Source organism: Mastigoproctus giganteus, chromosome 5, assembly GCF_048544385.1.
Source record: "Mastigoproctus giganteus isolate SK-2022 chromosome 5, ASM4854438v1, whole genome shotgun sequence".
Taxonomy (NCBI): domain Eukaryota; kingdom Metazoa; phylum Arthropoda; class Arachnida; order Uropygi; family Thelyphonidae; genus Mastigoproctus; species Mastigoproctus giganteus.
The window spans coordinates 117712468-117728259 of record NC_143579.1 but is presented as its reverse complement, the minus strand read 5'-3'; the positions used below and the strand labels follow the sequence as shown (position 1 = coordinate 117728259).

The 15792-nt window shown below is 36.3% G+C and overlaps 1 protein-coding gene across 4 annotated transcripts in view; it reads right to left on the bottom strand.

Moving 5' to 3' along the window:
• The window catches only part of LOC150085658 (LIM domain-binding protein 2-like), a 323298-nt gene that overhangs the window by 64589 nt on the left and 242917 nt on the right, over positions 1-15792 (bottom strand). For all 4 annotated transcript variants that reach the window (XM_090373421.1, XM_090373423.1, XM_090373422.1 and 1 more), the window contains one exon: positions 1291-1413. In XM_090373421.1, the coding sequence (XP_090229547.1) occupies positions 1291-1413 (123 nt within the window). The remainder of the gene's footprint in view (positions 1-1290; positions 1414-15792) is intronic.

Genomic DNA, 15792 nt, shown 5'->3' with positions numbered 1-15792 from the left:
CATAGCTCCATAACCATTCAGAATAGGACACAAGTTAACAGGGACTCTTACTTGTTTTGGCACACTGGACTACTCCTATAATTTTGCTACTATAACTTAAAAACATCTTGTATATTAGATCTTCATTTAATTGGGTGGAGGGCATAGGGAAATCTCTGTTCAGAAGTTCCCCCTGAACAGAGCTGTAGCATTGATTGACAGTTGGTCACAAAATCTTTCTAGCACAGAGGCAAGATGCACACTGGATAAAATACAAAATTACTTTCAAAAGTTCATGAAATAAAGCACAAGTTTACAAGAAACACATCTTTACTTTACATAAAAACTTCAAGACACAAAACACACTTGGCTTAAAACCCATTAATATGCAATATAAAATATTAACCATTACTACAGTAAATGGTGCCATTAAACATTCCCCTCTACCTGGGAGGAGGCGCATTCTCAAAAAACACTAGAATAAAATCATCACTACTGAGATAAAAGAATTTCCTCTGTTGGCAATTCTATTCCCCATTCCTCTATCAAGCTAATTAAAATGCCTGATACTAACTCCCTCTTTCTTGGTAGTGATATTAAATATAGGCAGAATATTACTATTACCTTAAACTCATACCATTGTTAATATTTGTATTATTTAGTTATTGGTATGAATGTGTACGAGTGACTTGTCTGCCCTTTATAAATTATTATTCAATTACTGTCTAATATAATTTATGCTGTAGTGTAGACTCCTGCCCACTTTTTAGAATTACAAGGAAAACTGACTCTTGCCACGATGTCTATCATAAACTCAAAAGACATCAATCAAACAGTTTTGTCCTCGGCCAGTGGATAAATTTAGTAGCTAGCTATGACATTGTAAATATTTCTACTGTCTAATAAATGGATATTAATTTATTTAAACAAGTCTTAAAATTCTGAAATAGGACAGAGTGACCATTCCAAATATATTTAACTATCTCTGGAAGAATGAGTATAATGAAATCAGAATTTGGTCCAAAACATTCTTGAGACCTGGAGAATACATCTAGAAAATTAAATGAAAATTTGACTTTTTCTTATTAAATGAGCCCAAGAATTTGAATTTTGCTTTCTACAAATACTTGTACAGGTAATGATTCCATGACAATGAAATTATTTTTCACATAATATGGCCAGTGTGTTTGTAAACATGTTATTAACTAACATGCTAGTGAATAAATAAAATTTTTTCCCACTTAATTTTACCAGTAATACATTATTTAGTCTAAATGATTATAGTTATTCTTCACCAAACTCCAAGTTTACCTGTAGCGCAATCAACGTACGAGGAACTAATTCTCTATGCTGTCGTGTTGCAAAGTGCCATGACTTTATCCGCATCAGATCATCAAATGTGAACTCCAAAATGAGCCTACCCTCTGTGCAAACCTGTTCAACAAAAAAAAAAAGTTTTGAATTGTTTCAGCATGCACAGATTAAATCTGTAAAAATTATTTTTCACATATTTTTAATATGTTGATATCATTAATATCAATAAATAAATGCTACAAAAAAAAAAAAAAAAACACACCACACACACACACACACACCAATCCTAAGTAGATAATAAATTCAATGGTGCTACACCCACTGTTGTAAAAACATTTTTAATTCTTAAAAATGTTTATTATCACTTAAAAACAACTTGTATATTAAATCATCATTTAATTGGGTGGAGGGCATAGGGAAATCTCTGTTCAGAAGTTCCCCCTGAACAGAGCTGTAGCATCAATTGACACAGTTGGTCACAAAATCTTTCTAGCACAGAGGCAAAATGCACACTGGATAAAATACAAAAGCAGAATAATTCTGCTTGAAGTATACCAATATTTCAACTTTTCTTAATGGATTGCAATCCTTAACTATAAGCATTTTTTTTTCACATTTTAGTAAAAATCAAATTTAAAAAATGTAATTTTTAAACAGATATTTATTTTTAAAAAAAGTATTAATTCTACTAAAAATTCAGAAAAGTGGTCTTAAATACAAAATTTAAGACCACTTTAAATACAGTAAATATAGTAAAATATATGCAAAAATAGCAGCTCTCCCATTTTCCAGTTTAAAAGCTGTTATATGTGCAAAAATAAACATATTTATATAATCAAAAATCAATTGGTAAAAGTCCCAATTGATTTTTGTTTTGTGAGTTGTAGCAAAAATTTTATTATTTTGGGCAGGAGGCATTACCGGTAATTAAGGCCTAACTAACTGGCTAGCCATTGTTCTAGCAGTTGTTGATTTGCCTATAGTTCTATGTTAATGATTAACATGAAATCAAGTTGACAAATATATAAATGTAAAGTTTGAAAAGATTAGAGGTTTAAAGTTAAGAGGAGAAGGGAAATAAAGGGAATTATTAAAGATTAAGTCAAGAAAAATTACTTACCCCCCCCCCCCTCTCTCTCTCTCTCTCTCTCTCTCTCTCTCTCTCTCTCTCTCTCTCTCTCTCTCTCTCTCTCTCTCTCTCTCTCTCTCTCTCTCTCTCTCTCTCTCTCTCTCTCTCTCTCTCTCTCTCTCTCTCTCTCTCTCTCTCTCTCTCTCACGTGCGGACTTTGAGCAGACAGATAGCCATACTAAAAGAATGTCTCATGCATACCCAGTTCTGTAGTCTCAATAACAGTATTGCTTAGGTACATACTCATGTTTAGTTGTGAATGTCCTAATGTAATAAGGCAAATAAAAATTAATTGTTAATTTAGTTTTAAATTTTTGGATTATAATTAGCTCCAAACTGGGATTGGGACCCAAAGTCCAACAGGTATGCATCAGAGTAAATATAAAAAGTATATAGGTATTTACCTGCAAACACTATAGCTGGTGGTTGGTACAAGAAAACACGTGCAATCTGCCCGGGAGCCACTTTATAGGAGGCCAGGGCACCATCTGGTCTGTTTTGTTGGTTAGTCTATCGTTAATAATTATATATGCTTAAGCGATGGGTTAATTTGAAACTTCACCTACCCTAGGGCAAAACAGTGCACAGTGCAGTATTCCAATTAGCTAAAAATATACAAGGTAATGCTCTAAGAAACAATAAAGTTCAGGCAAGAATACAGCAGAACCAGCAAACAAAAACTTAACTTTGAATTTCTGCTCACCGAATGGGATAATGATCCCATTAACTTTAAAACCATCCACAACACCCTGCTTGCATAAAGTACAGCAAACTAAAAGCCTAAATAAGATTTGCCTATGATACTCCTTCAAAAACATACACCTGAAAGATACCATAGAAGACATTACTAGATTTAAAATCGGATTCACCCACCCAGAAAACAAAGCAAAAGAATATTGCATAGTAAAATAGCAAAATCACATTTTCGACCATGTTAACTTCAAAGAAGTTGTTGATAAAACCACCAGAAACCTACCTATAGATAAAATCAATATAAAAATCAGACACAGATAAAATAGGCCCATCAGAATGGCTTTATGCAACTACAAAAACATAACAAACCTGAACCACCTTGTCACTGCAAAGAAAACAAATATTGGCAAAGTTTAGAGACTACATACAACACCAATATAATTACAAGCAATACAACCTAAAAAATAATAAATAACAAAATCAAAGACTTGCAAAACAAATTTGTTATAACTAGCACAGACAAAGCCAATAACAACTTCAGTATTATTTGCAAAAAATACTACATAGACACACTCAAAAAGGAATTGAACAACAGCGAAACATATAAAATCACTAACTCAACCCATAGTACTATTACAAAAAAACTAATAGCCATGCAAAAGTTAAATTAAAAACTGATAGCACTAGATTTCCATTTGTTTATTGGATCCCCAAGTTCCATAAAGTCCCGGTAGATAGCAGATTCATTACCACATGCAGGAACAGCTACATTAAAAACCCCAGTAAAAAACTGGAGGCCAAACTAAACACAATATCTACCAATCTCACCAACAGCAAGTTCATTTCAGACAAAAGAAAATACATAAAATACATCAAAAATAATAATATCAGCAAAGTGTACACCTACGATTTCAAAAATCTATTTACCAGTATTTCCCACGATAATTTAAAATAAGTGCTAATAGACTACTACGAAGAAAATCAGGAAATTCTAGGCTGTAATAAACAGTACTGGCTAGACCTAATAAATTTATGCATAATCAATAACTACATACTTATGGGAGACAGCATCTATGTGCATGCAAAGTAGGGGGGGTTGCAATGGGAGCAAGCAGCTCGAGTTCCACTACCAACCTTTACTTACCCTACTATGAAAACAAAATTAAAGACGACAATTTTCTTCAGTTACACTGACGATGTCTTAGTTGTCAATTGTGATAAATTTGACAGATTATCACTGGAAACATATCCCAAAGACCTGACCATTAAACACACCAACCCTAAAAGCCACCTACAAGCCACATAACTTGACAGCAATATAGCAATCAAAGAAAATGAAGTCTACACATGACACTGACAAAAGAGACCAATTTAACAAAACAAATACATGGTAATGCAATCAGAAACCAAACTAACAGAATAATACACATCTGTAGTAACCAGGAAAACATTCTGGATGCATCACAAAAACTAAAAGCTAATTTAATCCAGAACAAAATGCCTGTTAAGTTCATCAGATACCATACTTAAGCAGCCATTCAAGCCAATTTCACTCTACATATCACCCCAACATTAACCCTAATAGCGTCACAGAGCAACTTGTTTGGACCCCTATTAGACCCCACAGATTTCATTGCACTCAGACAAGGCTCGTTGTCTGACTGCACTGCAACCTGGATGTCCAAATTCAACTCCTAATATAACAATAACTATAATAGGAGTTCTCATGCTGATGGATACATCAGCATGAGATACATTAAACTGGATACATTAAACCCCATACCAATCCCAACACTTTATAGCACTAACTTCACTGGATATTATAAATTTGACAGCAAAGTGATATAAACGGCAACAAAAGCAACCACACTACACCTCGCCTTCAGCTTATAATAAAATCCAAAGCACCACAAGATTGAAATCACTGATGGGGGGGGGGTTATGTAAATATGTATAATTATCCCACTGGGTATGCAAGGGCTGGTATGCTGTCGAAAGGTGATGCCAGTCCTTGCCCAGTGGATAACATTACCATTTTGATTTATCAATCAAAAAAAAAAAAAGAAAAAAGGTTAATCTTAAAATATATTAACCTAAACATCCATACAGGTATTCACCGTAATTTCTAACCATCGATTACAAATTTAATACAGGCTGCATACTCACAAACAAATTAACCATCCCTTAAGCACATATAATTATTAAGACTAACCAACAAAACAGACCAGATGGCACCCCAGCCTCCTATAAAGTGGCTCCCAGGCAGGTTGCACGTGCTTTCTTGTACGAACCACCAGTTCGTAGGTAATATCTACATACTTTTTATATTTACTCTGATGCATACTCATTGGGCTTTGGGTCCCAATTCCAGTTTGCAGCTAATTATAATCCAAAAATCTAAAACTAAATTAACAATTCATTTTTATTTGCCCTATTACATTAGGACATCCATAACTACTTATTAAGCAAAACTGTTATTAAGACTACAGAAACAGGTATGCATGAGACATTCTTTTAGTTGTTGTTATTTGGTTTTTAGGAGCATTAGCAACTAAGGCCATATTGCTCTGGGGATATGCAGTGGTCATTCCCTGACCTTTCTGCATTCTCCGTATTTGGTGGTCACGGGCTTGAACTCCGGTCTAATCAAGAAGCATGTGCTACACACTGCTGCCCTGCCCACCTGGCTACGGGGAGGCACTCATTCTTTTAGTATGGGTATCTGTCTGCTGAAAGCCAGAGGAAGTAGCGGAGAGTTTGTTTGTTTATGGGCTTTACGGCGCAAGGCCATAATGCGCCTAACATGGGGATGTTAAATACACAGTTTATGTATATAAATGTTGAAGAAGTTCACACTGCGTTGTACAGTTGTATCCGCTTGAGGAATAAAAAAATTTTGGCCATGTGTGGGGTATCTGCTAGGAGGTCAGCAATACTGAAAGGAATGTCTGTCTTGGAAAAAGAGGTAAACATAGCTTGCTTGTTTGACACTATTGTATTTGGGGCAATCAATGGGTATATGTTTTGACAGTGAGCTGAGTGTTGCAATTTGTACACAGTGGTGGATCAGTGCGTGCAAGAAGATAAAGATGTATTATATCTGTATGGCCTATTCGTAGTTGGGCTAATACTTCTTCACAGATGTTTGGTAAGTGAGTATTAAAAGTGAGAATTACGCTCCTTGCTGAAACAAAATTACCATCTTTTCGAGTCATAATTCTCTTTGCATGGATGACCATTTGTCTGTGAAGCTCTTTGACAATTTCCTCCACTGATACAGTTAATAAATCCCATTCTGTTAATACCACATTAGAAGAGATTAGGATGGCATGGGGAGTAACTTTTATTGAATGTCCTGCAAATGTTGTGAGCTTTAATAGCTTCGTAGAATTTTGAGGTTGGGTAGTCTCAACCAAATGATGACCAGACTGGAGTCACTTGCAGCAGTTTCAATGAACTTTTGCACAATGAATGGTGATAATTTACTCAGAGGCTCTGATATTGAATGTAATATGAGGAAAGCTGGTATCTTCTCTTGAAGGGTTGTTTTAAACCTCTTCGGTTGAGAAAAGTCATTATACGTGCAATTTGTCTCTATTCTTCAGCACGATGGCTCTAAAGACGGATATATTTTGTTATCCGTCTTTGCTCCTTTCAGCCCTGGGAGAGTGACTCTACATCCTTCCTAAAATGAGACCTACAGACCTGTATGCAGTACTCAAGGCATGGCCTGACCATTGCATTATACAGAGGGATAATCACCTCCTTTTCCCTGCTAGCAAAATTCCTATATATCATTGACAAAACCCTATGACCTGCCCTGGCAGCCTGTCTGCATTGCTCAGAAAACTTCATATCTGACTGCATAATTACTCCCAGGTCTTTTTCATTTTCTACCACCTTAAGTATAGTGCCACATAGTTGGTACATTTCTCTGGGGTTACTTGTACCCATATGCAGTACTCTGCATATGGGTACTTCAGTTGCCACTTCTCAGCCCACCTGCCCAAATTTTCTAGATCCTGTTGCAGTAGCACACTGCCATTACTGTCATTAACAACCCTGCCAACCTTTGTATCATCTGCAAACTTCGACACTAAGCCTGATATACCTTCATCAATATCATTGATAAATATACAAAACAACAGAGGACCCAACACCGAAACCCGTGGGACTTCACTAATAACATTAGTCCACGAAGAGCAGCACCCATTTATTACCACCCTCTGTCTTCTCCCACTTAACCATCCTTTCATCCATTGTAGCAATTTACCCTTAATACCATTCTGCTCCAATTTGTACAGTAGTCTTCCATGAGCAAGAGTGTCAAAAGATTTCCTGAAATCCAAGTATATGATATCAAAATTATTTTTTGCATCCAGTTCCTTTGTAACCACATCATAATAACCAATCAAATTTGTCAGACAAGACTTTCCCTTAACAAATCCATGCTGTTTCTGAATTATTGTTGCAGTCTTGTCTAGATGATCCTGCAATGCATCTTTAAACAGTGACTCCATTATTTTACCAGGAACAGAAGTTAAACTAACTGGTTTGTAATTACTTCTGTCACCGTTCGACCCCCCTTTGTGAATTGGGGATACATTTGCACATCTCCAGTCCGTGGAGACCTCCCCTGAGTCCAAGGATGCTCTCATAATTATGGCTAAGAGTTTGCTTACTTCCTTTGCTGCCTCCTTTAATATAACTGGATATATCTCATCCATCCCGCCTTTCTTATGTTTAACTTCAACAATTTCTCCTCCATTTTGCTCTCAGTTATTACAAAATCATTAAGCACCCTGTTAGAATTTGATAACCTTCTGGCATTTTGAAACCTTAATAACTTCTCATGTGTGAATGAAGATGCAAAATACTCATTCAGTTTATTTGCTATCTGAGCAGGATCATCAACAGTCGAACCATCGATATCAAGTGGACCAATCAGATTTATCCCGGGGGCTCACATCTAGTGAGTATGGGCTTGGCAAACCCAGGGTCCTGAGCTGGATATCATCATTCTTCTCTTTCTTGGTGATTCCTTTCTACTTGTCTCTCTCTCTCTCTCTCTCTCTCTCTCTCTCTCTCTCTCTCTCTCTCTCTCTCTCTCTCTCTCTCTCAGGGGGTAACTTGGGAATTTTTTTTTTTTTTTTTTTTTGGCTGGTGCAGCATAAGCCTCAGGCTTCCTTGTACCATATGGCCATTAATTAATAATAATAATAATAATATTAATAATAATCCCCTTCCTTTTAGAGTTTATATAAGTAAAGAAATCTTTGATGTCTTTCTTAGCATCCTTTGCCAAAGATTTCTCGTAATCTGCCTTCGCCTGCCTAACCTCCTTTGTGACTTGATTACAGGCTAGCTTATATCTGCCATAGGTTTCTGTGTCACCTGATAATTTATAAGTCTCATTAGTTCATTTGATAACCATTTAGGCCTAAACCTTGAACATTTCTTAATACGTATAAAACTTTTAGTAACTTCTACGATTAATTCCTTGAATGCTTCCCACTTAGAATTTGCTGTTGGTAACATCATCAGTTGATCTCACTGCACAGAATTTAAAAACTGTCTGAGACCACTGTAATCACCTTTATTTAAGCAAAAACCCTTTGCTTTACCATCATCAGGGGATGGTCATTATATCTTTAAGTAAATCCCACTGTACACTGTGATCACTGCAGCCTAGTGGTTCCTTTATCTGCAAATTCTTAATACACAAATGATCACTGCTGATAACCAGATCAAGAGTATTATCCTCTCTTGTTGTCTCTCGAACATACTGCTGCAGAAAACAATTATCCAATAAATCCACAACAGTCTTACTAGTGTGTGAGTGACGAACCCACAAGTTCCAGTTGTGAGATCTATTTAATGATTCTTTCAGTTCTAATGTAAAGGGTTGGTTGTACGGAAAGGAGCGGAGCACTGAGAAGTGAATTTTACACCGTTCTGCGCGATCTTTAATGCTCTGGAAGGAGGATGCATAGGAAGCAGAAGCAGAGATGGTGGCAAAAGATTCTGCTAATGTATTGGCAAATTCTTCAGGTGTAGACATGTCTTTTCATTTCCAGTGAAGTATAGGAGAGGGCAGCTGTACAATTTTGCCATTTAAGTGCCTGTATCCTTCTCCAGATGATCCATGTGTCAGTGTCTTTTTTGATGGTTGATGCAAAATCAATCCACAAATCACATTTGCTTTCCTTCTAATTTGACTTGCTTTAAGCTTTTTATAATCAATTAAGTTAGTGGTAGTAGGACACTTCCGAAAATCATTCCATGTATGGTTTTTACTTTGTTTGGCAATAGTGCACTCTGCATTCCACCAGTGATTTCTGTGAGCACGAAATGTCTTGGATTTTGGAACGAAAGCATTCGCCGCAGTCAGAATCTGATTGGTGATGTAAGTAGTTATATCATCAATATGTTTCTGTTGGACAAATTCTGTCTAAGAGCCTTTAGGCAGAATAGCCATCCCAGTTTGCCTTACTAAACTTCCAATTCAATCGCTGGTTAGGATTTTCGGTTACCACTTTGTATTGAGCAAATAATTGGAACATGGTCACTGTTAAAGGGATTGGATAATACCGACCATGTCAGGATTGGAAAGATGGATGGAGAGCAAATTGACAAGTCAACTGCAGAAGTAGATCCTGTTAGGTGGGTGGATGTAAGTAGGAGATCCAGTGTTTAGTAAATTAAGATCACTATTATTCAAAAATTCTTCTATTCATTTGCCTCTTCTGATACAATGATGCAGTAACAAGGGAATTGTTACTGCATTGTTACTAAATTGGATGCAAAAAATAATTTTGATATCATATACTTGGATTTCAGCAAAGCTCTCGATACTGCTGCACATAAAACTGCTGTACAAATCGGAGCAAAGTGGCATTAAGGATGGGTGCAAGTTACTGCTCTGAATAAAGGAATGGCTGAGTGGGGAAGACAGACAATACAGGTGACCCCTGCTTAATGCTGATAATTCGTTCCGGAAAAACAGAGCACTAAGTGAATCTGTGCGAAGTGAGTGCTGCATTCCCATAAGGTAACATATGTATTTATGAGTTGTGGTCGGTGCCATAGGATATTTCCTAATCAATAATAAATGGTAGTGAAAAGATGCACAAATGTCGGTCAAAATATTTAATATTCAAATATTTATACATATAAATTATTCTGCATTACATATGTATATAATTATGTGGTAACTACTTATGTATCAAAATTAAACTTTAAATTCCAATTAAAATCATAAATTTACTTGATCTAAATTGATTTAATTTAATTGATGAATTTAATCATGAAAAATGTGTGTTTTGGGCTGTACTTTGGCCCTCTTCTTGGTAAACTAAAAGTGGTTTTAATTTAAAATCCACCGCAGTGATACCACCCAACAATAAAGTCAACCAATCCTTCATCACTTTGAAACCTGGCATGTTTTTTTCGTCTTTCAATATGAAACTTCTTTTAGGCATTCGTTTTCCAAAAAAGTTCTGCTTCATCTATGTTAAAAACTTGTTGAGAAGTATAACACATAATACCCCTCTTCAATAATTTTAACAAGTTCTTTTTTGAAAGTTTCGGCTTCTTGATCTGCACTTGCGGCTTCTCCCTGGATTTTAAGTCTATGCAACCAGCCCTTACTTGTTTTAAATGGTTCCACATTTTTTTTTTTTGTGAGCTTTCTTCAGATCATCACATAGACTAATCTCTCTCTCTCTCTCTCTCTCTTTTTTTATAATATTTAACTTAACTGAATTCTGCAATGGATATTATCTTCAATAAAATTAGTTAAAGTCTCTCCATTTCAATACTAATAGCTGGCCTAGCCCTAGTTGCTTGCAGCGGAACAACTGTCTTTCCCGCTGCTAAAATTAATTCTTTATTTTCTATAATTGTTCTTACAGTTAAACTTGCCAGTCGTAAATTATGGCACACATCCGCTTGTCGTTGATCGGAATCGATTCACTTCAAAACTTTAAATTTAATTTTCAAATTCCAGTCTTTTTCTTACATTTATAGTCTCCGTACTGTGTCCAGCCATTGTTGCTTTTTCATTCTTATCTGCCATTATTAACTCTTCGAAAATGTAACTGCATTGGTTACATTAATTCTGATACAATGTTCGAGTAAACTGTCCACTATGCACGATGTCTAATACTGTACTGAGTGATGACTAGGGAAAATGCATATAACTCAAATATTACAAGCAATATACTTGATCATTTTTTTAAAAATGTTGATCTCAGTACTACGTAAGAAGTCACTGTACTGCAATTAAATTAGCGTGCGAAAAAATTTCGCCGAGCGTGGGAAACGTTTTAATGCTGTTTTGCTATTCATTTTCAAGCTAGACTCCATCAAATGAAACGATTTCGTTAAATATGCCAAAAATGCAATCTGTAAAAGAGCGTTATAGTCAGATACAGGTTATAATATTAGAACAGCATTATAGCGAATCAGCATAAAGCAAACTGTGCTATAACAAGGGCCTGCTGTAGTTATTAATGGACATCAGTCTTCGTGGACTAATGCTATTAGTGGAGTTCCCTGGGTTCAGTGCTGGGTCCATTGTTGTTTTCTATATTTATTAATGATACTGATGAAGGTATATCAGGCTTAATGTTTAAGTTTGCAGATGATACAAAGGTTGGCAGGGTGGTGGTCAATGACAGTAATTAGATCGGGGTTATATTAAAAGCTCCAAGGTAAGAGTAGGTATGATTTGATGGGAAAGGCTGAAACTGCTAATAAAATCTTAGTAATCAGACACACACACAGCAACATCTTTAATTTGGGTTTGAACAGTAATTTGCTGGCCAAAATCAGAGTTGACCAAGATGACCACACTACCACATGCAGCAATTGAAAGAGAGGGAATAGTTTTTTTATGGAAATGGAAATTTGAGAACTTAAATAGGTTTCCTACAGATAGAGGCCAACTGGAGAATACTGATTAATAAAGTATTGAATATTGTCAATGTTACAACGGAAGTCTCTGCAATTCTGCTGTACAAAATAAAAGTAATTACTTTACTTGTAAGACACTGTATCTAAATGTTTCTTGTTGTGTGACTGCCTTATGGCATTCAGACTTTTGGGGGGGGGGGAAGATAGGTCAAACAGTATGCATATCTTCTTGCACAAATCAGATCTTCCTGTTTTGACGTCACTATATCCATGGATGTGTTTAGCTTCTTTGTTGAATTTGAACTATGAGATGTAGTAGCAATCACTATCATCAGAGGAGTATTATTCACCTGGTCCGAGTGTTTAGGAACATTGGACTGCTGCTGAGAGAGAGAGAGAGAGTGAGAGAGAGAGAGAGAGAGAGAGAGAGAGAGAGAGAGAGAGAAGCTCAATCCCAAGTGGAGACATACACTCAAAGGGATTGAAACATCAGTTTCAGTGGCCAATATCTAATGTTTTTGTACAATAATAGCATAGGCAGGTTTGGGCATACTAGGCACAATTAGTTTCCTTGATTCATGATAACTGACTGTTTTCAACCTTACATCGTACAATTTTTTGCTTACTTTTTCATCTCTCACATGTTTTATAGTATGCAGGATGGTCACCTTTGTAGTTGGGGCAGGTTATTTCTGTTGCCAAACAATCACTTTGAATGTGACCAAAATGCCCACAGTTGAGGCAAACCAGGTTTCCTATGCAAGTTGCTTGAGAGTGGTCATACTTCTGAGTTTATAACACGGGATTGGGAATGAAGGGGCAAATGCGGCAAAGCAGATAATCTGCTTTTATTGATGAGGGTTTAGGGTACTGAAGGTAAGATTAATATTCCTGGTAAGTGAAGTTTATTAGCTTTTTAATCATAATTCATCTTCAATTACACTTTGTTTTCCTGAGAAACTCTCTTGAAACTCTCGAGTTCTTTCTTCTTAACTAGCTTAAGGAGAAGAAAGAAGTTAATTTCTTCTTAACAAGCTCCTGCAATACATTCCAAATATTCTGCCCAGACAAGATAGGAGGGAGTATTTGATGACTGTCAATCAATTCAGACCTGGAGAGATTGTGCAAGGCACATGAGGTAGAATTTTTTTCACCATGATCTGTGCTTGCTAACAGGAGAGACTTCTTCTACAGGAATGGGATACACTTAAATAGAAAGGGTGCAAGAATATTTGTTGATGGTATTGAGGCAGTGAGTCGGAAAACTGATAGCTTGGGGGGGGGGGGGTTTCCACAGACTAAACGTTTAACAGAAGCCTCAGGAAGAGGTGAAAGTGATTCTTGCACTGTTTCTATTGTAATGAGCAGCAGCCTAAGAGCAAGTTTCTGGGGTTTTCAAGGGCTGCTAAGAGTCATCATGGAACAAGTAAATACAGTGAAACTTCTAACGGACACCTCTCATTAACGGACATCTCTCTACAACGGACATTTTCAAATTCCCCAACTCACCTCCATTGGTTTTAATGTGTTTGCAGCTTCTGTCTAGCGGACATTCTCTGTAACGGATGCAGACAGGCAATCTGCACTGTTTCATTTAGATTAGCACTTAATTTGATCTCCCCATAACGGACAGCGGGCGAGCTCACAGCCCTTTTTCTAGGAACGTTTCTTCCATGTATTGCCTCAATCGTGTGTTTATTTTCTATTTCCAATTCTCTGAATTTTATTAAGGTTTACGGTGCGGTTCTAAACCCATTTTCAAGAATTTTAACGCACGTGTAAAACTTCTGATGAATTCGGTGTGTGCAGGAGGGATATGGTCGGCCTTTTGTCTTTTCAGTTTCAGTTTTGTTCAGTGTCGTGTGAAGTGCACAATGTCTTCTCGTAAACATTTAACTTTAAAAGATAAAGTCGAACTCATTAATGTATATGATCGGCAAAAAAATAGTGTTCGCAATCTCGCTGCAAAATTCAAAATCGGGAAGACGCAGGTAAGCACATCCTAAAGAAAAAAAGAAGAAGACATCCTAAAGAAAAAAAATGAACTGCTCAAACAATTTTGGCAACACGGAAATGATCAGGTTCAAAAATCATTCCCGAAAACTATTGGACTTCAAATTTGTCGCGCACGTGCTAAAAAAAATTCCCATTAATGGGCCTATTATTAGGGAAAAGGCTTTGGAGGTTGCGAAATCTATGGGAGTAAATGAGTTCAAAGCTTCTGTGGGATGGCTAGACAAGTTCAAAACTCGGCATAAAATTTCTTGGAAAACCATAAGTGGTGAAGGTGGATCTGTTGATACTGAGGTTGTAACAGAGTGGACCGTCAAATTGGAAGATTTATGTCGTGATTTTGAAGCTAAGGATATTTACAACTGTGACGAAACAGTGTTGTTTTTTTAAAGCTCTTCCTGAAAAAACAATGAGTCTTAAAAATGAAAAGTGCCAGGGCGGAAAAATTTCTAAGTAACGCTTGACTGTACTATTGTGTACAAATATGCTGGGAGACTTTGAACAACCTCTTGTTATAGGAAACCCACAAAATCCTCGTTGTTTCAAGGGCATAAAGTTGAATCTTTTGGATGTTGACTGGAAGTCTAATAAAAAAGTGTGGATGATACGAGATATCATGAGCGAATGGATAACTCACTTTAACCAAAACATGATTCGTCAAAACAGAAAAATGATTCTTTTTATGGATAATGCTGCATCTCACCCGCACATTGAATTGTCCAACATTCAAATCATTTTTCTGCCACCAAACACATCTGCAGAGTGTCAGCCCTTGGATCAAGGGATAATAAAAAATTTTAAACTTCATTACAGAAAACGTGTTTTAAGACATCTCATTGCAAACATGAACGATGTAACATGTGCGAGTGACCTTGCAAAGAAAATCAGCATCCTAGATGCGATTCAATGGATTTCCTCTTCAGTAAACGCAATTAGAAAACAAACTGTCGTGAACTGTTTTGTAAAGTCTGGCTTCTCAAACGCAAAAATTGAAGTTGTGAACAGCAATGTGGAGCACCAAGAACTTCAACATCTATTGATAGTGTACGATACTTCCACTACAAGTGACCCTGGCTACAAAGATATAGACTCAAACCTCACTACAGAAGATGGTGCTCTAGATATCAACGACATTATCATCGATATTTTTCAAGAAGTTCCTCATGAGGATGAAGAAATGGAAGGAGGTCATTCTGTCGAAGAACATATTAACGACGAACCACCGATGAAAATAGAAGAAGCGCTCATACAAATCAATCGTTTAAAAATGTTTTTCGCCGCTGAAGAAGATACTGAAGGACTTTCGAGGTTTCTTCACTTTAAACAAATGTTGAAAACAAAATTATCAGCCGGAAGAAGGTGCAGAAGAAAATAAGTGATTACTGTATGTATTTTTCTTAAGATAAAGTCATAATATGCATAGCACAATTGTATGTACTTTGTATATTATTTACAAAATCTGTATATAATTTAATTTAATTTTACATTAAACGTTTAACGATTTTTCTTTCTTTCTTTTTTTTTTTTTTCCTCCCTCAGACTTTTTGTTAGCGGACACTTCTCTCTAACGGACACATTTTCGTTCCCCATGGCTGTCCGTTAAAGGGAAGTTCCACTGTACATGGGCTGTATTAGGGTAACTAGGAGTAAGAACAGCTGCATGTATACTTGCATGTACACCAATGCTAGATTTATAGTAAATAAATTTGATGAATTTGAAGAGCTGATCAAGACATAAAAGGCAGATA